The following is a 23,934-nucleotide window of genomic DNA, read 5'->3' as shown; positions in this document are numbered from 1 at the left end:
TACCCTACTGTGGCTTCATGCAAATCGGAATTCTGATGATGCACTAAAAATCTTCCATTGCGAGCTGCACAACGACAGCCTTACCTTTTTATGTATATAGGAAGAAAACGTATATCCATTTTGTGAATCCAGGCCTTGCTTATTGATAAGAGAGACTATGCAGCCACCTTCAAATAGTAGATCATGTCTTGACATGGACACACACTGGGGTCAGCGCCATGCCAGCTAGCCTGCCCTCACTGTTGAACATCCTATGCCCCAGTCTGCACTCCTGATATCCCCATGTCCAGTATACCTGTATGTGGAAAGGGGCAGCCTAACCCTGCTCCTAGCCCACACATTGAAATCAATGCTAACTTCCTAAAACGGCTTGTGCCACGACTGTGTTGAAGTAGCCATCCCATTCTTTGTGTGTGTGCACTCTCAAAAAAGAAGAAATGCAACAATTTAAAGAACTATGTATAGTTACAGACAGTGTTTTTTTCTGGGGGTACGCATACCCCTAAACATTTTGTGAATCTAAGTTTGGCCTCATTGAGGGGCAGTATTTCAATATGAGTAGGAAAATGACAGTACCCCTAAACATTTTTTTTTGGGGGGGGGGGAGCACTGGTTACAGAGGTTTTTAGTGCAGCTAATTCTTGCCATTGAGCGTTTTTGCTTTTTTAATATATATGGATGTGCTGCCATCTACTGGCAGACCTGCTTATCTTCCCTAGCAGATTTCATCAAGTTTGTATATTGCATGGACGCATACACACAGAGAGGCCCAATCTGCACTATACTTTTGAAGCAGCATCATACCACCTGAAACAGCCATGGCTTCCCCAAAAGAATCCTAGGAGGTGTGGTTTGTTAAGGGTGTTCAGAGTTGCTAGGGGACCCCAGAGCTGCAATTCCCAGAGCTCCTGGAGGGGGGGAGGGGTTGATTGTTATACCACTCTGAGAATTGTAGCTCTGTGAGGATTGGCAAACTACAGCTCCCAGGATGCTTCAGGGGAAGCTATGACTGCTTAAAGTGATATGATATAGAGCCATTGATAGATTTGATATATGCATACATAAATAGATATACAGGTGATAGCCAACAATTGACATACATTAGACCTGTTGAAATAAATGGATTCAAAATCAAATCCATTTATTTTTGTAGTCCTGGAATATAACCTACCCAGGTTATTAAGACTCTACTGGCTTGTGTAACTGCATTTTTATTATTATTTCAGTTTCTTCCAGTCTACATTCCATCTGAGGAAGAAAAGAAGGATCCAGTCCTTTTTGCCAGTGGAGTCCGTAACAAAATGGCAAGGTGACGTGGGAATCCTTTTGCAAGGTTACCTTAAGGCGGCAGGTGACTGGTGTAAAATATATCAGGCTTGAATCCTTCCAGCCTGTGTGAGTGCCACTACATAATTGGTGGAGAACCCCAGACTCTTCAACCCTCTCTATCCAACCCTCAGGACTCTTCCTAGGCCAAATCCCTTCTCTCTGGGTCATTCACAGAGAGATCTCCTTACTGTCAGCACCCTTAACAAACAACAGCTCCCAGAATTCTTGGGGGGAAGCCACGACTGTTTTATGTGGTACGGTGCTTTAAATGTATGGTGTATCAAACATTCCTCAGCCTCCTTGAAAGGAAACATGAGCATATCAAAGGCCCTGCATCACACTCAAGAGAAGGTCACCAAAATTTTCACTCTCTTTGATGATTTTTCAGTGCAGTTTTGTTTCTCATTAACTGATGGCAAACAACCAACCAAAATGTGGGGAAATCTTTCAGCATAGTGCTAGTTTATAAAGTCAGTTCTTTTACTTTGCCTAGAACAAGAAGATGAGCTTACCTTCTAAAGTGGTGTCATACATATGTTTAATTTCAGGGTTTTGGATGTGGCCACTACGGACCACACGTACGAAGACTGTCGCCTGATGATCTCGGCCGGACAGTTGACCTTGCCCATGGAGGCAGGATTGGTGGAATTCACCAAAATCAGCAAGAAACTGAAGTAAGTGCTTTGCTTTTGCTTGATTTGGATGCAGGATTTGTGGGCTGTTGGATGTTTGACTTGAAAGATGCTCTGTTTGTATCCAACATCTGGAAGGCCACAGGTCTCCCTGTCCCTGCTGCATATGGATAGCAAACTCGAATGTGGCTCCTTGGGTAGCTAATCCATCCAGGCACAATAAAGAACTCCAGGGTTTACAGATGAACAAGGGAAATAATGGTGCAGGGGGATAATCCAAAATAGCTCAAGCAGGATTGAGTGTGTTTAGTGGCCATGGGATGCTGGCTGACTGTAGGAAGGGGGAGACAGAACCATAAGGTGAAGGGGGAATGGAATGGAGCATGGAATGGATCTGGCTGGCTGGCTGGAGCCGTGAACAGGAGCATGCTACTTTGCTACTTTTCTTTTACTTTTGAACTCTCAGTGGCCTTTACTAATGGCAAGTGGGGCCTCTGGACTCTTTCTTCCTTTTCAATAGTCTAAAATGGGACAGCGTCAGAGAGCAGTTGGACCAGTTTGCTACGATCGCCAGCACCTCCAAAGGGGGCAGGATTGGAATTGAGGAGTTTGCCAACTACCTGAAGCTGCCCGTCTCAGATGCTCTCGAACAGCTGTTTGCCCTATTTGACAGGGTAAGCATGCTCCCCCACTCCCCCCATAATCCTTCTTGCAGAAGCTGTGCTTGTAATTCAATCCTCATGCAGTCTTCTTTTTTAATAAAAAGAATCCAAATTTACCATAAGGAGGAGAGATGATGTTTTGCTGGGCGAGCAGGGGGACAGCATAGAATCAGTGCAAGGAAGGAGGCACAGGGGGGAGTGAGGTTAAAAAGAGTCTGGTGTCTCCAGGGAAAGGGTTTGCAACTGCCAATGCACTGTGAGAAGCAGCTGCCTTTGTTCGTGTGCAGCAGAGGGCGGAGTCCTGCAACGCCCATGGATTCCAGCTGTGAAAGACAACATGTATGGGCATGGCAGGCGGTAATTGCTTTGACAGATCAGTTGCTCTTGTAGCGCACACCCAACTGTGCTCTCCTCAGACACCCTCGAAGCTTTTTGGAAGGTGCTTGGGTCTCTCCGAGTCTTCGCCATGTTCCTCGTTCAGGCTTTATTGGACACCGCTACCAGTGGCAGTGGTGGCGGTGGTAGCGCTGGAGGAGCTCTTCTGAGAAGCATTGCAGGAGGCGGAGGAGGTGGTGGTGCTGGCGGAGCCCTACTGAGAAGCATTGCAGGAGGAGGTGGTGGCGGTGCTGGCGGAGCCCTCATGAAAGGCCTCGGAGGTGGAGGTGGTGCTGGGGGAGCCCTGGTGAGAGGCCTTGGGGGGCTCTTGGCAGGAGGAGGAGGAGGTGGCGGAAGCAAAGCGGGGAACATTGTGGGGATCGTCGGGGGAATCGTCAACCTCATCAGCGAAGCAGCAGCTCAGTACACTCCCGAGCCGCCACCGACCCCCCGCAGCCATTTTGCGAATGTGGAAGCCAATGAGAGCGAGGAGATGCGCCAGTTCCGCCGCCTCTTTGCCCAGCTGGCTGGCGACGACATGGAGGTGTGCCCCACGGAGCTGATGGAAATCCTCAACAAGGTGATGGCCAGGCACCAGGACCTGAAAGGCGGGGGCTTCAGCCTGGACACCTGCCGGAGCATGGTGTCCGTCATGGACAGTGACACCACGGGCAAGCTGGACTTCTACCAGTTCAGATACCTGTGGAACAACATCAAGAAGTGGCAGTGCGTCTTCAAGCAGCACATGGGCCCGGCGGGGACCATCGAAATGGCCCAGCTGCCTGACGCCTTCAAGGCTGCCGGCTTCCACCTGCACGAGCAGATCTACGCACTGATCATCCGCCGGTACGCCGACGAAGACGGCAGCATGGATTTCAACAACTTCATCAGCTGCCTGGTGCGCCTGGATGGCATGTTCCGAGCCTTCAAGTCCCTGGACAGGGCTGGCGATGGCAAAGTCCAGATGAACATCCAGGACTGGCTGCAGTTGACCATGTACTCTTGAAAGCAACCCAGGGGGCAGGGAGGAGAATCCGGCACTCATTCCCAGCTTCAGGCTGCAAGTGCTACTTTTTAGTTACATAGCTGGACTCTGTTTCTTTCTGGAAACGAGGCTGACTCTCGTGCCATCGCTACGTTTTAGGCTTGCCAGGGAAATAGGCAAGGTAGGGGAGGTTGTACACTTACATCTGGCTTTACTCAAGGTGCTCATTTTAGCTTTGTTTTCTATGGTTTGCAAAGTTTTCCTTTAAGTGTTTTTGTTTAAGTAATGAAAATGGCTGGTGTGTTTTAGAAATGCATTGTTTATCATTTTGGGAGCATGCATACACTTTTCTTGTGTAAGCTGTACTCGTGTCTAGGACCAAAACTGTATTTTAAAAAGTGTCTAAATTGGGCAGAGAAGACTGTTGCTTTCACAGGCAGCAATCATGTGTTGAAGGGTGTGGGGTGTCTCTAATATATAGTTATACTGCAGGAAAATGCATTGCTGTATGGTGCAGGCCAGAACCCCTGCCCCCTCCCAAAAAATCCTCCTCAAATCTTTCCCATCTGCAGATGTTTACTGTACACCATCAGGAGCTTGCGGAGACCAGTTCCCATTCCCATGCCTTCTCCCATTTATATTTCTCCCCCCCCCCCCCAACAGACACCTCATCATTCTATATTCGCTAGCTTGTTTTTGGGTGGTGCTGTTCCTCTTCTGAAACGTGACTGGCACCCGGCCACCCAAGTCCGCTGTTAGCTGGAATGCTGTAAACTTAGACACAGGAATGGGTAGTGGGGGGGAGAGTGAGTTGCAAGCTGAGCAGAGTTGTAGTCCGTAGCTTTTGTTCAGTGTTTTGCATCATTTTGCGCAAGGGCACATTTGAATCCCAAGCAAGCAGTGACAAAGTAGATATTTGGCTAATTCATGGCCATGAAGGGGTAAAAATAAGGGCGAATAAACTTGGATCATAACAACAAAGAAAGAGGTTTCTGCCATTTATTTGATCATGTTGCAGCTTGGTATGACCCGGGGCGGGGGGTGAGAGAAACTTATTTTTGCACTCAGCGATGCAATAACTAGAAAACCGGGAGGGCGTGGAGAAACCCTCATTGATGTTTATAGTAGAATAGAGCCCAGGGCTTCAGATACCTAGGCAATACCTCATTTCTTCTTAATGCTTTCTTACTTTAAACCAGAGCTGGGGAACCTTTGGCCCTGGGAGATGCATATGGCCCCCCAGACCATTATTTCTGGCCCTCAGGACTCTCACCCTTCCCCAGCTCTGCTTTGCACCCTCCTCTGTTGTATTACACCTGACAGAAATCTGTCCTTGACCTGTGATCATGCCTCTTGCAGCTGTTTTTGAAACAGGAGCCATCAATGAGACCTCAGCTGGTAACCTGGTCACTGCATTGTGAACCCGTCAAAGTATCCAAATTGCCTTCAAGGGCAGCTTCATGCAGAGTGACTTGCAGTAGGTCAATGTGAGATGCTGGGCATTGCATCTTTCACCTTCTGCATGCAGAGATGCTCTGCCACTGAGCTATAGCCTTGTCCATATATGAACAAAGGAAGCCAGGTGCCTTATACCAAACCAGGTCCTTTCTCCATGGCACCACATTGGCATCACAATATGCAGCGACATCGCCTGTCTACGTATTTGACCTTCTACCTTTGAGGATGGGGGAGAAGGAAAAGAGGTGCACAGACAGAGAGAACACACACACAGAGAGAACACTGAACTCCACATTGTAACTTCTCTTCTCCCTTTCTTGTACATGCCCCAGGTTTGCACCTCTTCTAAAACCACCTCTTCATGTTTCCACCATGTTACCAGTTCTGACTTTATGTTGAATCCTGGCTCCCCTCCTTTTCTTTTTCAGACCTAAACCCAGGTGTTTGCGTGTTTAGTAAACGGAGTGTGCAGAGATGATTCATATTTTCTTGGCAAGCCCTTTCTCAAATTAAGAAACCCAAACACCTATTTTTGGCATGGCTCATCTCCCCACCCAAAGTGGGAACGCCCTACCATGTCCGTTGTTCTTCATATTAGTTTTTGGAATGGTGTTATTTGAATAGCTGCAGCTGGCCTGGGAGGGCCGCTGTAAACATTGTATGATGTGCACAGCCAATCCTTGCTGGCTATTTTTCTTTTCTTTTCGTAAAGAGGAGCTGTTTTAGGAGGGGGCCATTTGGAACTGGAAAAGTAGGTGATGGCGGAGTGGGGGGATAATCACTGACTTAGCTGTCTTCGCAACAGGCACTCCATCTCTAGGAAGTTCCAAATGTATGTTTGCTCTATCAAAGGTGCTAAAAGCAACAACACTCAAAATCATTTTAATTATGATTACTTCTCACTCCAATTGCCAACCCTGCCTGCCCACCAAGCTCTTTGTCAACTCACTTCCATTTACACATCACCCACCCCTTGCCTATCCCCTATAACCTCACTTCAAGCCCTCCCCCGACCACTTGCTGCAACCCCACCCCTTTTTAAAGAAGAGGGGCAAGATTCAAAGAGCAGTTTGCCATATCACTCTTTGAAGTGTGTCCCCCTTTCTGTTAAAATGCTCACCTCGGCCTCCTCCTACCCACACAGCTTGCTTGCTCACCTGCCTGCCACCTGCTGGCAGGCAGGTGAACTGCAGCATGACAGTTGCCTTACATTTATATGCATATAGGAGGAATGAAGGTTCATTGTGTTTTCAGTTTTGACAGTTAACCTCTCTTTAGCTCATGAAGCTTCACTGGGCATTTTCTGCATACATTCCCTGCAACTTTCATATTTGCATCCATGAGAACATAAAAATGCAAGCATTATTGAAGATAACACACAAAATTGCATGTTATTATTCCATTGCCTGTCAGAAATGTGTCTATTAGTCCAAACTGCATGTTTACGAGGAGAAATTCACACTAAATGCTGGTGAATTTCTAGAAGGTTTTTGAAAAGGAAATTTGCAGATTGCTGCAGTAGTGTAGAGAATTTCACTTTAAGACTGGAAATAGGAGAAACTAAAATTGACTATTTCTTCCATGATGGTAATGGCAAAAGGGGTTTGGCAGGTATCTATCGACATCAACTTTTGATGCCAACCCAACACACTAGTACCAGTATGCTACAAATCCATCCTTTATTTTTAGTACAGGAGGCAGAAAAGAAGAGAAAATACTAATCTAGGCTTGTGATCTTTGCTGCATTAACAAATAAAATAACTTTTGTTTGTCTTTGCAAGCCTGCTCTCTCCCCCCTGCCCAAGAGTAGAAATACTTTTTTCTCCCCTTACTGGGGATGCAGATTGGGGTGGGAGGGAGGCAGTTAAATGTGCTAATTCCAGTTTGCACACATTCCATTCTTTTAAGGCAGAGCCCATGCCTTCCTCTGCCTTAAAGTCTGGAAACTGGCCAGTCTCCTGAGGGCTGGTATGCCAGCCTCTTTCAGATGATATAGCCAGTGGCTTGAAATGGAGCCTGCTCCTTGCACTAGAATATTGTGTGTGGGTGCATACACACAGAGAGAAACACACACATACACTACACATATAAATATTTACATAAAGGATATAGTGTGTAAGATAGATAGATAGATAGATAGATAGATAGATAGATAGATAGATGATAAATAAATAAATAAATAAATGCATATTAAAGCAAAATAAGCAGAAATGTTAGGGTTGCCATATGTCTGGGAATTCCCAGACATGTCCTATTTTGCACATCTGGGGGGAATTTTACATTTTAAACAAATGTCTCGGATTTTGACTGTGTGTGTGTGTGCACCAGCAGCTCTGGTTCAGGCTCTGGCACGGGCGCAATTGCCCTAAAAAAGCTCAACAACTTTTTGTGTCCTTATTTTTTACCCCTTGAAATATGGCAACCCTAAGAAATGTATAAGACCCAAAACATATTAAGCAGTCCACTCTTATGGGTCAGGGAAAGCCTGGATGAAAAGATAAATCATCACAAGATGTCTAAGCAGCTGGTGGTTGCCGTTTTATGTATATAACAGAGGGGAGGGCATTCCACAGAAGAGGGGCAACAGCAGAAAAGACCCATTTTTGTGTCACTGCCCTGTGATGTTCTGTAGGGTGTGGTGTGGCAAGTAGAATTCGCTGTGAAGATGAATTGATGGTTGATCTTTTTTTTGGAACTGTAGCTCTGTGAGGGGAATAGGGGTCCCCTAACAACTCTCAGCACCCTCAACAAACTACGGCTTCCATAATCCTTTGGGGGAAGCCATGGCTGATTAGAGTGGCGTCATAGTGCTTTAAATGTATGTTGTGAATGTGCCCAACAATGTCAGGGAGGGGAGAGCAGCACATACCATTTGAATGTTGCCCTACATTTCTTACAGAACGGAGATGGTACCATAGACTTCAGAGAGTACGTTATCGGTTTGTCCGTGGTTTGCAACCCTGCCAACACAGAACAGACTATTCAAATGGCATTTCAGGTAAGTCCTCAAGCTTAGCATCTTAACTCCAAGAAGAGTTCCGCTATACATATAAACTTTCAAAATCCATGGGGGGGGGGGGCTCTAACAAAGTACTGCTCAGAGTAGAACCATTGAAATCAATAGACTTAGTAGAGTAGCCATGGCCATTATTGTCAATAGTGAAATATACTCGGAGTCGAGAGTGGATTTCATGCTCTTTATTCAGCTGCATTCTGAATCCTATAGTTCTAGGACCAATCAGACTGCTGCCTTTTGGATCCTATTCAACTCAGTACATAACAGATAGATTGCTGCAAACTAAGGGGGGTGGATTTTTAAAATCTAGATTATTTCACAGAACCTGCAGCGTGTAGATACAGCCAGAGTTTCCTGATGAAATAAAAAATGCCTAATGGCTCCATATGGCATTGTTTTCCTTTAATTTCTTTTTAAAAAATATTTATCTTATTGATTAAATGACTCATTTGAAGAAAGTTCATGTATTTAAAAAATTAGCAAATGCTTATATTTATCTAGTCTCTTGATCTAATCTCTTTATCTAAACTGCAGCCTTATGAAGAGTGCCCATCTCACATTACTTTAAGCAGTGATGTATGGTTTGGGTAAAACCTCAGCGCCTAGGGCTTGCCGATCGCATGGTCGGCGGTTCGAATCCCCGCGGCGGGGTGAGCTCCCGTCTTTCGGTCCCAGCTCCTGCCCACCTAGCAGTTTGAAAGCACCCCTAAGTGCAAGTAGATAAATAGGTACCGCTTTATAGCGGGAAGGTAAACGGCGTTTCCGTGTGCTGTGCTGGTGCCGGCTCGCCAGAGCAGCTTCGTCACGCTGGCCACGTGACCCGGAAGTGTCTCCGGACAGCGCTGGCCCCCGGCCTCTTAAGTGAGATGGGCGCACAACCCTAGAGTCGGACACAACTGGCCTGTATGGACAGGGGTACCTCTACCTTTACTTATGGTTTGCTCAAATTCCTAACCCTCCCTTGATGTGCCGTGCCACCACCCTCCATCTGTCGAGGGTTCCTCCATAATTCCCTTGACTTATTTAACAGTAAAGCCCTTTTGGCTGTTCCCAATGTAACAACATTTCCCACTGCGAAACATCAGCATGTGCCTCTTTTCTCCAGCTGTTTGACGTCGATGAAGATGGCATCATAAACGAAGACGAATTTAGCTTAATTATGCGTTCAGCTCTTGGGCTTCCTAGCCTCGACGTTTCTAATCTGTTCAAGGAAATAGACGCTGACAACTCTAAAAAGCTCTCCTATGGTAAGTGTCACCAAGCCTAAAGTGTCATGGCTTCCTTAGGAATTGTTCCCTGGACCTGAGGATGCCAAGTTGACTGGGTGAATCCTTAGGTCCCAGTATTTCTGTTCAGAAACCAATGATAGCTCAACAAGGTGGACCTCCTTTTACATCTGTAGTGTAACTATGGCCCTCTAAGCATTTATTGTGGTACGTATAGTGCCCCCTAAAAGTTGTAATTAACTATCAACTTTGGATATCACGCTTCCAGCGCTTCCAGTCTGTTGCTCTTTTCGGGTGGGATTCAAGTTATACATTTAGAGTGGATTTAGTGGTATTTAGCAACCAACTCCCTTTCACAAAAGATTGGACTTTTTGTGACATGGAAAGTGGTGGGGAAATGCTCTGGAAAGTGTAGAACGACACCCGCAACGTCATCTAACCTCCCCGCAAGCAAATGAGAATGAAGGCTCTTTAAAGAGCAAGTGGCGTATAATCTCCTTGCAAACAAATCAGATTGAATGTGCAGTAAATGGTCTATCTAGACCAGCGGTTCTCAACCTGTGGGTCCCCAGATGTTGTTGGACTACAACTCCCATCATCCCTTAGCTCTGGCCTTATTAGGTAGGGGTGATTGGAGTTGTAGTTCAACAACATCTGGGGACCCACAGATACAGAAAGGCTGATCTAGACATACCCTTAATCATAGTTTAGTGCAGGGGGGACGAACCTCCAGCCCAAATTGGGGTTCTCAGAGGTATTTATTTGCCCTGCGAGGCTGCTTTTCCCCCAGCCAAGCCTAGCTACCCCACATCTGATGTCATGGGGAGTCAGGTGTCGGGGAGGTAAAGCTGCGGCCGAAAAAGAACAATTGGAAGACTTAAAGTGCAATCTCAATTGTTCCTTAACAAGTAGAGCTTGCAATTAGCAGCTTTTGAATTTAGTGCCAAAAGGAAGGCCCAGTCACTCAGATGGGATTCACTCAGAAGCTCCTAACTGGAGCTCCTGAACGGAGCCAGTTTACCCTGACATAGAAACATGGACAGTAGACTTTTGTCTGAACCTAACACTGTGGTTTAATATTAACTGTGGTTTGTTTAAACAATCCAATTTCCCAGTACGTGTTTTGAAGTTGGCTAGTCTCAGTCAAACCACGGGTTATCAGTCCAGACGACATGATGAGGTGCACTTCAGCAAAAGCAGAAGCTCATTCTAAAGCTATGGTTTAACGCAATGCCCAAACTCCCCCAGTGTTAGAAATAACTTCTTGTGCTTCTCGATTTTCAGAAGAGTTCAAGGATTTTGCTCTGAAACATCCTGAATATGCCAAACTGTTCACAACATACCTCGAGCTACAGCGTTGCCAAATATTTCCAGAGACAGAATTTACTTGCAGCACGCCGACTGTGAAAACCCCAGTTTCAGAAATTGCTTCGGTGCCAAGGAATAAAGTTTGTCCTCAGACCAGTGATGATGACCATTCCATTGTCAGTGTCTCTGATAAAAAAGAAGACTGAAACTAAAAGGCCGAATATATTTGTGTATGTGTTGATGTTTTGTATTTTATTTTTAATATAAAGAACATACGGATTTTCTTCTTTTTTAAAAAAATGCAGTTTTTAAATTTTTATCAGAGAAGGCAAAGATAAAAAAATTAATTGCTTAAAAAATATCCAACTAGTTTTAATGAGTCAGTTATTCTATTTATTATTTTTATTTTTATCACTTGGGCTGCATTAATTGCACCCCTGTTTCATTGGGCTGCTTGCACTGAGGCAAAATGCAACACAATGTTTACTTTCTTGGAAAGAATGCCATTGATTCCCCACCCCCACCCCGCCTTTGTGGCAAATGTTTCCAAACAGTTAAAAACTATTTATGGACTAGCAAACAGGTTGCACTAAGCTAACTTGGCCTTTTAGAACAGAAGTGGAAATGTAAGATCATAAATTAATAGGGTTGGACCTTGCATTTGGGGTGACCTATGTATCAGAACAAAGATTATGCTGTCTCCTTTTTTATAGTTGTCCTTTTCTACCCCTTCATTCTACTCCCAGAGTCTATGCCTTCCTCCACCTTCCTCTTCCCTTCTCTGAATTAGTATCTGATTTCAGTTCTGTGTACTGATTGGTCTATTGGATGACCACCTTGATTGACCCCCCCCCTTTCTTTCGAAAAAGAAAAGCACATCATGGCTGTAATATGGGAGAAATCTGGTGGACCGTACTCTTTTATCCCTCACTTAAGCAGGAAGAAGGTAAGAGGAGGTCCTTGCTTGGGAACCGCCTCACTCCCATGCCAAAACCAGCAGTGAGTCTTCCAATTGGACACTTGATGTGTTGACTGATCAGATGACGCCCTCAACGTTCAGGGACAGCTGTACAGGGACTGTATCAGTCACCAAAATAATCATAATTTTGCTCCTCACTGTTATTCCATTTGTGGCCCTCTTAAGGGTCATTTTCCAATTGACTGTGTCTGCATTGTACCTACTGAGAAACCAGGCGGGCATGTAGCTCTTCTGATATCTTTCTTGGCCTGTGTCCTGGGGCTAACTTCAACCGGGGAGATGGTAGGATAGAAGAGGAGGGTGTATAGATTGAGAAGAGAAAATCCTCCAAACACTGATACAGATCTGTAACCCCATCCTCAAGGAGCTGAATTTGTCTTTATTTATTTCTTTAATGCAGGAGATCTAATCACAACATCATACTAGCTGGTCTGATAGTATCCTCACAGGCTATTTTACCAGCCAGCTAACTATCATTGAAGGTTCTTCAGCAGAATACATTTGTCTATTGAATAAATGTGTGTGTGTTCAGAAAGTGGAACGTGCTCACTCAGGGGATTTTGGCCTTGTAACTATACTGAAAAGCCATTTTACAATATTTTTGCACTCTACAGAATATTGCCTAGTGTTGTCTATCTTAACCTAACAAATGCCTGCCTTGTCCTTATCTGGCCACCTTGGTTGGAAGCGGTCTTCTGGAGTGGAAACTATGTGGATATTATAGGAAATAAATTAAAAATAAAATAATATGGTTTATTTGCACATGATGGTGTATATGGTTGGCTTTGTGCTTAAAATAAGAGTTGGATCCGCTGCTATTGGCTTTCGTGTGTGACTGGTACTAGTTCAGTGTTTTAAAAATTAGAGCTGTAGAGTCAGCAACTGTGTAATGAATGTTTACTCCTAAGATTCTCAGGAGAGAAAGTGGACTGAAGGTGTATGGATTGGTGCAATTTCTAATTAGAAGCTAATTAGGGCCTGGCTAAGGTAAAGGTAAAGGTACCCCTGCCCGTACGGGCCAGTCGTGTCCGACTTGGGTTGTGCACCCATCTCACTTAAGAGGCCGGGGGCCAGCGCTGTCCGGAGACACTTCTGGGTCATGTGGCTAGCGTGACGAAGCTGCTCTGGCGAGCCGGCACCAGCGCAGCACACGGAAACGCCGTTTACCTTCCTGCTAGAAAGCGGTACCTATTTATCTACTTGCACTTAATTGTGCTTTCGAACTGCTAGGTGGGCAGGAGCTGGGACTGAAGAAGGGAGCTCACCTCGTCGCGGGGATTCGAACCGCCGACCATACGATTGGCAGGTCCTAGGCACTGACCTGGCTACTTTATTTTAAATCTTTGGCTGCTGCTCCAAGGTGGAAAAGAGGAGTAGAAAGGCATCAAATACAAAAACTAAGTGCTCTAGAATAGAGATAAAGGAGAAATTCAATTCAATGCACATAAGAAAATTTGATCAATTTTGCACTTTCCACAACAATATCCAAACCAAAACACAGCTTTCCTTCAAATGCCACTCTTACCTGAATTTTGCAATGCAGTTCTCCAACCAATTGTTTTTTAAAAAATGCATATATTTGGGGAAAGTGTGGATAGAAATGGACATGCTGGAGAAAATAACATACCAAAGTGCATTTTACCAAGTGAAAGTGCTTGCAGAAATGTAAATATTAGTAAAAGTTGTGTGCCAAAAAACAAAAAGTGTTTATCAGGAGAATTTTTATATATATAAATAATTTTTATTAAGTTTTCCATTTAAAAATCCAATCATGTCACATTAATTAATCCAAATTATACCAATACATATCATAAAATCCAAATATTTTACAGAATTTTTTTTAAAAAATTGTTGGGGGTACCCATGCTTCGAGCTCCGTAAGAGTCCAATCATCTCATATTTCTGCTGCTTTGATGTTCACAAGTCCCATCTTCCAATCTTCTTGTTGTTATCATTTTTCTTCTTAATAACCTCTGAGTTGTTTCCACAAGCGAGTTGAAGCAAACATTATTTTTATCAGGAGAAATTAGCTCTAAAAGAGTGATGAATTTGCATTAGGATTTTTTTGAGAGAGTCGCAAATTGCTATGAAATGTGGAGAACTGAATTTAAGACTGGAAAAACAATAAACTTAGAAAACTAAAACTGACATATCTTCCCATCCCTACTCTAGAGTACAGCTTTTTGTAAACAGAAAATGGTATCCTTTTCAAAAGTTTGGGTCCATGTTGTGCAGCATCCATTGAGCAAGACATCCCCTTTAGTTTTAAACATAGTGGCTGGTGCTTATTGGGGCTGATAGGGTGTAAGGCAGGAGCCGAACAGTAGGTGGCGCCAGAGCCAATGACAACTAGAGCCAGATAAGTCTAGTGTTGTTTCCATCCACCTCCCTGATGAGTTCTACAAGAGGCAACACTGAGACTAAGGAGGAGGAAGCTGGTGGTCAGTGCCACCCTCTGAACTAACTACAAGAAGGCAGGCAGGTGGGGGCTGGCTGAGGGCAGACTGTGGCTGGTACGGCAGTGACCTAATGGACCAGCTTCCAGGGTTAATCTTGTGTTGGACTGTAGTCCAATGCTAAGTGCAAGGAAATAGGGCTGATAGCCACATGTGTGCAAAGCAAGCAAGAATTCAGTGAAGGAGGAAATGTACTTTTACTAGAGTTATGTCTATAATTGCAACTTACATTTCTGGAATTGCACATGAGTTTAAAGAAGCTCTGTTGGGAGAAGGTGGGTGGGAAAACATAGGGGTTCATTTGAACAGAACTCTTGCAGAGAATATCTGAGTTTCTGGGTCCTAAACAACAAATATCAGGGGAAAACAGTAAAATGCCATCTATACAGTAAAATCTGTACAATCTAAACAGTAAAATGCAATCGATAAGCCATAGGTAGGATATTGCCTTTCAAATTAACAAATAAGGTTGCTATATTGTTTCCATGTGCTTTATGGTTTCCTGTTTATGTAGGGTGTTTCCTCTTCAAAGTTTGTGGGTTTTATGTGCTTTTTAAATAAACATCTAAATGATGCAGTGTCTCCATAGATGAAAAACTCCAAATGGTTTCTGAATCATTTTTTATAATTGTTGAAATGGGTGTTCCTCTGTATTTGGGAACCAAAGACAGAGTGAGGGACCTCCAGATTCCCAGACTGTCCCTGTGCCTTTAACCTCTCAGCTGACCTCCCTATCTCTTTGATGTTAGACTGATATGTCTCATGGTTGCATCCTGTTTACAACTTCCTCCTACTTTTCTCTCGGACCTCAAGATGAGAAGTGGCCTTGGAAGTACCCTCGAAGAGCAAAGGAGCCAGATTAGCTAGGTTAGAACTAGAGACAATTTTATCCAAGTTACGCACTTCCAGCAATTATTTTGTTATTTTTTATTACTTTCAAGTATCTCTCTGTGTGGTTGCAACAGGTAAAGTCTATTCTCTAGCCAGGTTCACTGGCTGTACGCTGCACACTTAGCATACCAAAGAGTTCCATTAGGTATGTGGGGTCATGCTTCCAAGAACATGCTCAACAGCCAGGGAAGGGAAATTCAATTTGGTATGCATTTAAGGCTGAATCTGTTAAATTCACACCTTCCAGGACAATCTGTGAACCGAAACACAACTAGCCATTGAAATTCGCACGTACCAGAATTTTGTAATGCAGTTCTCCAGCCAGCTAAGGTTTGCAAAAAAATGTGTAAGATATCCTAACCAAATTTTGCCTGATGGTCAGCTCCCTGCCAATAGAGGAGCTATTTCATTTCAGTGACCTTTTTTCATCCATTTCATCCATTACTTTTAAAGCCAAAGTGAAAAAAGCCCAAGTTGTAAAATAATAATAATAATTCTAAAGAAATTCTCCCTCTCGGGTCACACTGTAGCAGGCTGTGAGCGCTTAAGAGTCTCACCCTCGATTACTATTTGCAGGAAGTCAGAAGCCAAACCTCTTGTGACATTAAGGAGGTGTGTTTGCCATCTGCTTGAAAATGTGGACATTTCATTAGGAGGGAAGTTAACCTGACATTTCATTAAGCCAAAATGCAAACACAGACATTTAATTTGATCAAAAGGCAGCCGGTATGCTTTGAAGCCTGGTCCTGCATATGTTTACTCGGAAGCAAGGCTTAGTGAGTTCACTACGACTTGGTCCTCAGACTACATATTTCATCGGGGGGGGGCAGGGCAGGGAGCCTGCAGTGGGGGGCTTTAATTGCTTCTTGTTTCTTGAGATACAAAAGAACCTGCAGAGAGAAATATTTTGACATTATAAACAGATAGCAGTCAGTAAGGTAAAGGTAAAGGACCCCTGGATGGTTAAGTCCAGTCAAAGGTGACTATGGGATGTGGCGCTCATCTTGCTTTTCAGGCCAAGGGAGCCAGCGTTTGTCTACAGACAGCTTTCCGGGTCATGTTGCCAGCATGACATCTGCTCAAGAACCAAAGCTAATTTTCCCCTCCCACTCCTATTTCAAAGCAATTTTTGTCTTTGTATCAGAAAAGCATCTGGCCAATTTGGTTGCCAATAAATATTGCTGCAAACATTTCTGACTTCATGGCCTTTCCAACGAATGGCTCCTGTTTAGGTTTGTTGATTGTCTTACTTTAAAAGTTGTGAGGATCCTATGCCCTTTTAAAATGTGGGGGGGGGTTGGGGGGTGTTATTGGGTTGTTGTTTTTATTTTGATTTTATTCTGTGAACCACCCTGAGAAATCCAAGTGTAGGGTGGTATATAAATTCAAACAACAACAACAACAACAACCGCTTCTGGTGCAACGGAACATTTTGACAAGTGCCAGAGCTCATGGAAATGCTGTTTACCTTCTCACCTCAGTGGTACCTATTTACCTACTTGCACTGGTGTGCTTTTGAACTGCTAGGTTGGCAGGAGCTGGGACAGAGCAACGGGAGCTCACCCCGTCATGGGGATTCAAACCGCTGACCTCCCGATCTGCAAGCCCAAAGAGGCTCGGTGGTTGGCACACACACCCAGTTTGTAGAGGATGGATGAATCTGCCAGTTCTACTTAGCTAGGTTACTCACTTTTTTATCTTAAATTCAAGATTGTTAAGAGACCTCTATTCCCTCTCTCGGAGGTACAATTCACAGAATACGTCAACAGTCAATCTCTCCTCCCAAGGAACTTAGGGAATTGTAGCTCTTGGAGGAGAATAATGGTCTCCTAACAACACCTTACCACAGTTTCTGGGATTCTTTGGGGAAAATCATGACCCTTTAAAGTGGTGTGCTACTGCTTTAACAGTGCAGATGAGGTCTTATAGCACATGAATCAGGCTGCTGAAATCATTAAACAAAGAATGAAGTCTCCTTATCTTCATTCCACCCCCATATAATTTTTTATTGAAACTTTAGGCTCCTTCTCTTCAGATGTTCTTGCTGTACATGTAGATTCCTGGGGACGCGACTCCCCACTCACACTTTGGGGACAGCAAAGCCACCCTCATCAGATTATGGTTTTGTCACAACTATGGAATCCGAGAGATGTTCTCCCTGTGAGTCAGGATCACTTGATCCCAGCTGTGTGAGAGCCAGCTGAGATGTGCTTGGTGATGAGAGAAGGGCAATCAGAGATACTCTTTTAATTCTTATCTTACAGGTTGCCAGGTTTTGGGTGTTGGTGTTATCCTGAAAGCTGGCAAGGGAGAGTAGTGAAAGGGTGCCCTCTGGTGGTTCATGGCTTATACTGCATAAGACATGCCCCACAGTGAGAAGACCTCTGAGGGCTCCTCCATGTAACCCATGCTAATCATGCTAATTTTTTACACAGAGGTTAGATTATACCCAAACATTCATTCTGGTTGTTTTGTGGGCCAGTTATATGACAGTAAACATTTGATCTGATTGACTGGTGTCGTATTAAAACATCTTCCCTTTAGTCATTTGTTCATTACAAACTTTGTCACCTTCTGAAATGGAAAAGGCCTAGTCGACATAGAGATAGATGATAGATAGATAGATGATAGATAGGCCTTTTCCAGTGTGTGTGTGTGTGTGTGTTGATGTGTTGTGACAGAGTGACAGAGTGCTTTAATCCACTTTAAATGAGCAATCCCACACCACTCCCTCAAAATACTGACAGTGTCCTAATAAGAGAGGCTTCCACATGTTGGATTCAGCAACTGCACAATCTGTATACCTGTGTACAGAGGCAGTAGGGCCATATAACTGTACAGTTACTCACATGTAACACTTAGGGAGCTTACAGTCTTTGAACATGGTAGTTGAGTTTTACAAAGCAACGAATGTGCATCCTGTCACAGAAACACTTGTCCATGTGCAGAGAGAGCTTGCACCTCCCTCTGTTCCTGGGTAACGTGTAAATGAGCCTTCGGCACTGGAAGGCCAATATCTGAAGCACCCCCACACCCCACACACTGCTAAGGTCCCAGCGAGATCTGTGCCCACTTCTTCCACATCTCTTTTGTTTATGAGCCATTGAACATGGATCATGCCTCTTGCTTGCCTGGATGGAAGGAATTGTGACTTAAAAAAAATAAAACTGGTTGTCTTATAAGATACTGTCCTCACATCTTATGTAGGAGAGCTGGGTTCCATATGGCTAATGTGTGTATGTGAAAGTTCTGCATAGTCAAAATTGTGCTACCCTTGGAGCCGTCCCACAGCCAGACAGCCTGGGGTGAAGATAGAGCACCCCTCTAGTCCCAGAGCTGGCGTGCCAAGCAGGCCTTGGCTGGGAGGCAAAGCTGAGAACTTAAAAGCACTTTTTGCACCAGGTCTGCTTGGGGTTACTCATCACAAAGAGCACTTTTAAGATCTCTGCCTTGCTTTGGGGGGCAGGCACGCGGACTCTTGGAGTACTAGGGATGCTCTTGTGAGATGTCATGGGACAATCTCAGTTTCTGTGCGATCTCACAAGAGAATCCGTACCCGTCCTGTGTATGATTGAAATCATGCAAGTTAAATGGGCATCAGATGTGAGTATTCTCTCTCTCTCTCTCTCTCTCTCTCTCTCTCTCCCTCCCTCCCTCTCTCTCTCTCTCTCTCTCTCTCTCTCTCTCTCTCTCTCTCAAGTTGGAGCTCCCTGGAGTTGCCCAGATTCACCACCTGTTATGTCTCATTCACATATCACTTAAAAGCAAAAATAAGAACACACTGGAGTCCAGCTGGTAAGGAAGAAAGGTCCTTTACTTACTGTTGCTTCATATTCACAAGGATGGCTTCAGATTCCAAACTACATGGCTGGAGCTACTTTCACGGCATCCTCGTACCAGGAAAGAGGGAGAAGAAAGAGAGTGAGCAGGAGGAAGGGGCAGAGGTTAGGTGTTCAGTGGGAAGCCACACATTCCATATTCCCTGACTACCTCTTAGTCCTGTCCCTGCCTCCTACTGGCTGGAGGCATGCAAGGTTGCTTATGCCCAACAAGAGAAAGGCTCACACAAATTTACAGCCTAAGTTGTACAAGGCTTCATAGGCAGAACCAGCCTGTCCACGAGGCAAGGTGAGGCAGCAGGCTCCTGAGGGTGACACCACCAGGCAGCAGCTGACACTTGGCACTGCCAGGCTGCTGTCAGATGCTTGCCACCCCCTCCTGCTCCACCACGACACCAACCCCACTGCCACACCTCCTCCTCTGATGCCTGGAGGTGGCCCAGGGAAGCCCCCTTCCAACAGTGATGCCCTGCAAGCACCTTTCCTCTAGAAGAAGCGCTCATGGGGCCTCACCCCGTCCTTTCCTATTGTGATGATCTGCAGGTACTTGTGGAGCTTTGCCCACCCCCGAATGCCTAGCCCCACTCTCAATGAAGCTGATTTTCACACTCCTTCCTTTTCTCATCCCCATACTGATGCTCCCTGCCACATCTCATCCCAATGCTGCCTGCCATCTCACTGAACTGGTAGGGCAGTCTGAATTGGGCCTGGAGACAGACCAGTTGCCAGTGCAGCTGCTCTAACAAGTGAGTCATGTCAGAGGTGGTTTTAGAGTGGCATGACTGGTGAGCTGCAGGGGGCGCCAAAACAATGCTGTAGAACCGAGTGTGAGAGGCTGGGGGGGGGGGGCACGCCAAATGGTTAGCATTGCACAGGGCACTGCTGAAATTTGAGAAACCCAAAGTCCTTCATTGGTCATATACTCCCTGTAACCAGCCCTGATCAACAGTCTGGCTGCAGCTCTTTGGGCCAGTTGCAGTTTCTGATTTTCAAAGGCAGCCCCACGTAGAGCACATTACAGGAATCCAAATGGGATGTGTCTCATTGCAGCTACGTGAATTTTCGTGATGGCTGTAGAAAAAATTCACAAGCTGGTGCACGCATGTGGCAAACTGAAGATGGGCCACATCAGAAGCTGAAATGCATGGATTTGTCCTTCTTTACCCACAGGAAGGACACAGCAGGCCAGAAGTTTTCTCCTGCCTCATTCTGCTGCAGCGTCTCATTTCCCAGACCAAATGTGCTTCAATTAAGCTCCTCTCTTCTAACCTTTTTGCTTATCAGTTCAACTTTATCTAATATAAACTACTAAGGCTTCTTTGGATCAATTATACCTCCTCCCCTATGTAATTTCTAAAGCTTAATATCTCTGTTACTTGTCAGCCCCTGGGGCAAAGTTGTCCGACTGACTCCTATAAACAATCTCAAGCCTTTAATTCAATTGGATCTTCTTCTTCTCTTTCTTTTTTTACCACAGCCCAGGCAATTAACGTAACTCTTTTATGGACAAGGAGCCTCTTTAGAAATAATCCAATCACTCATATTAAAATACAGGCCGTCACAAGAGCTGCCAAATCACTTGTCATAACTCTTGAGGACGGAGTTTCCAGCTTCTTTCATTTTGAAGCCATCAGCTCAAGAAGCAGGGCTTCCAAGCAATACACATGATACACCCTTGGGGGCAACTGGAGGTTCCCCTGGGGCCAGTCAGTGAAACATCACTTTATGTACCCTTAGAGAGAGGTTTGTAAGAACATAGGAAGAGCCTGCTGGGTCAAGCCAAAGGCCCATCTAGCCCAAGCATCCTGTTCTCACAGGGACCAACCAGATCCCTCTGGCAAGCAGGACCCCCAAGAAAAAGAGCCCCCTCCCTTCCTGCAGTTTCCAGCAACTGGTATTCAGAAACATTGTTACCTTTAACTGTTGTGGCAGAGCATAGCCATTCTGGCTAGTAGCCATTGGTAGCCCTCTCCTCCATGAATATACAGTGGTACCTTGGGTTACACACACTTCAGGTTACATATGCTTCAGGTTACAGACTTCGCTAACCCAGAAATAGTACCTCGGGTTAAGAACTTTGCTTCAGGATGAGAACAGAAATCGTGTTCTGGCGGCACAGCGGCAGCGGGAGGCTCCATTAGCTAAAGTGGTGCTTCAAGTTAAGAACAGTTTCAGGTTAAGAACAGACCTCCAGAACGAATTAGGTAAGTTCTTAACCTGAGGTACCACTGTATCTTAGCATTCCATAGTCAATACTTTTAAAAGTACATAATTTGTTTTTAAACTGCTTCTAGTGCTGTATTTTAAACTGGTCCAACCCACCCCAACACTTCTGTGTGAAGGGTGGGTTAATAATATAATAATATTATATTATGTAATATTAAAATAATAATAATAATGTAAAAAACTGCAGCTATAAAAACAATTATAAAATATTACTTATATAAAAACAGGTAAAACAACCATTCCTTAAACACTGAGTGACAGAAAAGGATATATAATGTGATCCTCATCAGCAACACGATATGTTTTCTATTATACAAATCCTTCTACAGGATGACCTAAATGCTTTTAAAAAATTGATTCTCTCAATGTTGGAGAGCCTAAAATGACAGATGTTCCCAATCTTAAAATTTCACATTATGCCACAGCAGCCAAAATTGGCTTTCCCCGCAACCCAAACCTCCCCAGTCAGAACTTCTGCAACAATAAAAGTTTCCACTCATCCACCAAAACTATCTTCTAACATTCAGAAGAAGAAGAAAAATCTGGATTCTTTTGTGAATAATTTGATCTGTACAACTGCTTTTGAGAGTGAGTGGGATATGCAGAATTCAGAGCCTATAAATGCTGGGGGAAAAACATGGAGATTTTGGCAGAAGCTGAAACGGTATGGGCAAGCTCTCACTTGGAGATAGTAGGGGTAGAGATTAGGTTAGTAGTGCTTGGAGTAAGGCCATGGCTCTTTGGCAGAATATCTGCTTTGCATGCAGCAGGTCCTAGATTTAAATTAAGACAATTGAAACCCACAAAAAAAAATTAAAATCACATACCCTCAGAGGTGTTAGTTGCACAGTTTTCATGTCCAGTATCATGTTTTTGATTTTCTCCTGAAAGTCAGTAATGAGTGGGGCATATGCACCTCACCAGGAAGAGTATTCCACAAACAGGGAGTCACCACCAAGAATGTCCTATTATGGGTCAATGCCAACTGGGTGGCAGCTGGAGGCAAAAGCACCAAAAAGGGATCCCCAGCCAAGCACAGGGCCTGAGATGGTTGTGATTGGTTTTGGCTAATATTAGTAAAGCATCCCTGCTGCATTTGGGAGTCCTTGTGCACATTCTGCTGAATGAGGTCCCGGACATCCACCCCAAATGTCTGCCCTGCCACAATCAAGAGTCTGCAAGCATGCTCCTCCATTTGTCTGTAAAACACTGTAGGGTATGGAACAGGGAATGACTTCTGGCACAGGCCTTGAGAAACCTCTGCAAGTTGGGTATGCTAGGAGTAGCCAGGTCAGTGCCCTCTGTATGTTGTTGGACTCCCAACATCCATCAACCCCAGTTGGCATAGCCAACAGATACTAAGGGCCAGTGAGAGTGGGCAGAGCTCTCTCTCTCTCTCTCTCTCTCTCTCTCTCTCTCTTCCCTGCCCATCAGGCTCTCTTTGCAGTCTTTCAAACTAGACAAGAACAAAAATGAACAGTGCTGTGTAATTGCAAATCTGCTACTGGTTTTGTTTTGTTTTTTAAAGGGGTGGGGGCAAAGGTTTTATAGGATCTGATGGAAAGGCAGAGTATAAGCTTGCTTGTTTTGAAACCCAAGGTACCCAGTGGAGGCTGATCTGGTAGGGCAAGTGGGGCACTGCCCCACCAACCTGAATCTGCCCTCAGCCAGCCTTCACCGGCCTGCCTTCTTCATGACAAATGGCCCTGGGCTGGCAGCTTCCTCCCTCCTTAGTCTCAGCATTACCCTCATAAACGTTAGCAGCGATGAGGAGGAGGAGGACAAGGCTGGAATGATTAGGTCCACCTCTTGCTTGGGCTCCCTGCCTTCTGCACTTTTCCTGCCCCGCATTGATCCCACCCAAAGGCAATATCTCTCCTTAGGCTGTGCCTCTGTTAAAGAAAGAAAAGAAAAGCTAGCCTATCTATGCACGGGTTTTAAGGCTTCTTTCAACCCGTAGCTTCTGTGTTTAAACAGCTGCTGCCTTTCCAGCCAAGAGCTCGTTGAATTTATCGCCCATGTCAGCTAATGTTTGCAAAGCAGTACAGCAGGTCTTCCTAGACTGCAATAGTTTCTGGACCTCATTCTCTGCTGTGATTTTCACTTCATATTTCAGCTTGAAAACCTTGCCGCTGAAGGCTTTGAAATGGTTTGGGCACCTTCCATCATGGCTGCGGAGTGAAGGAGGTTGTTAATCCTTACAAGGCAAAAGGTGTGATTTTCAGAAAATTAGGCTCATACTAAAATTCATTCCATTTTTTCCCTTCTCTCTCCACTACTTGCCATGCCTTCTCCCAAAGAATCCTGGGCATTATCATTTGGGCTGCCTTCACACAGCTGTTTGGTCCACTTCCCCGACATTTCCCTAGCTAATTTCTATAGTATTTTTGAGCTTTCACAGGACATAAAAGCCACTTCTGGGAAGCCAATGCTGAAGACTCATTCCTGTGTTATTTGATTCCAGGAAAAACCCTGTGTGCAGCTCCTTTAACCTGAAAAACAAGGGGGATAGTGACAGAATTTGGACCAGTACATTGGCAGACCATTCATTC

The 23,934-nt window shown here is 44.7% G+C and overlaps 2 protein-coding genes and 1 long non-coding RNA gene across 3 annotated transcripts in view; 2 read left to right on the top strand and 1 right to left on the bottom strand.

Moving 5' to 3' along the window:
- LPCAT2 (lysophosphatidylcholine acyltransferase 2) overlaps positions 1 to 12,732 on the top strand; it is a 35,205-nt gene extending 22,473 nt beyond the window's left edge. The window contains exons 9-14 of the mRNA XM_083752932.1: positions 1,227 to 1,309; positions 1,878 to 2,003; positions 2,482 to 2,635; positions 8,341 to 8,439; positions 9,563 to 9,704; positions 10,968 to 12,732. Coding sequence (XP_083609058.1) covers positions 1,227 to 1,309; positions 1,878 to 2,003; positions 2,482 to 2,635; positions 8,341 to 8,439; positions 9,563 to 9,704; positions 10,968 to 11,197 — 834 coding nt within the window. The 3' untranslated portion in view covers positions 11,198 to 12,732. The remainder of the gene's footprint in view (positions 1 to 1,226; positions 1,310 to 1,877; positions 2,004 to 2,481; positions 2,636 to 8,340; positions 8,440 to 9,562; positions 9,705 to 10,967) is intronic.
- LOC310850962 overlaps positions 1 to 23,934 on the bottom strand; it is a 285,884-nt gene that overhangs the window by 76,072 nt on the left and 185,878 nt on the right. The window lies entirely within an intron of this gene.
- CAPNS2 (calpain small subunit 2) lies at positions 2,718 to 4,968 on the top strand. Its single transcript, XM_083752940.1, has one exon. The coding sequence runs from the start codon at positions 3,090 to 3,092 to the stop codon at positions 4,002 to 4,004; it is 915 nt and encodes a 304-aa protein (XP_083609066.1). The 5' UTR covers positions 2,718 to 3,089; the 3' UTR covers positions 4,005 to 4,968.

This window comes from Podarcis gaigeae, assembly GCF_964106915.1.
Source record: "Podarcis gaigeae genome assembly, chromosome: 8".
Taxonomy (NCBI): domain Eukaryota; kingdom Metazoa; phylum Chordata; class Lepidosauria; order Squamata; family Lacertidae; genus Podarcis; species Podarcis gaigeae.
The sequence above is the reverse complement of the archived record's forward strand: the minus strand, read 5'-3'. Positions and strand labels throughout refer to the sequence as shown.

Bases quoted from the DNA above. Each gene is read 5' to 3' on its own strand.
- CAPNS2 (XM_083752940.1), top strand. From the start codon at position 3,090: ATGTTCCTCGTTCAGGCTTTATTGGACACCGCTACCAGTGGCAGTGGT.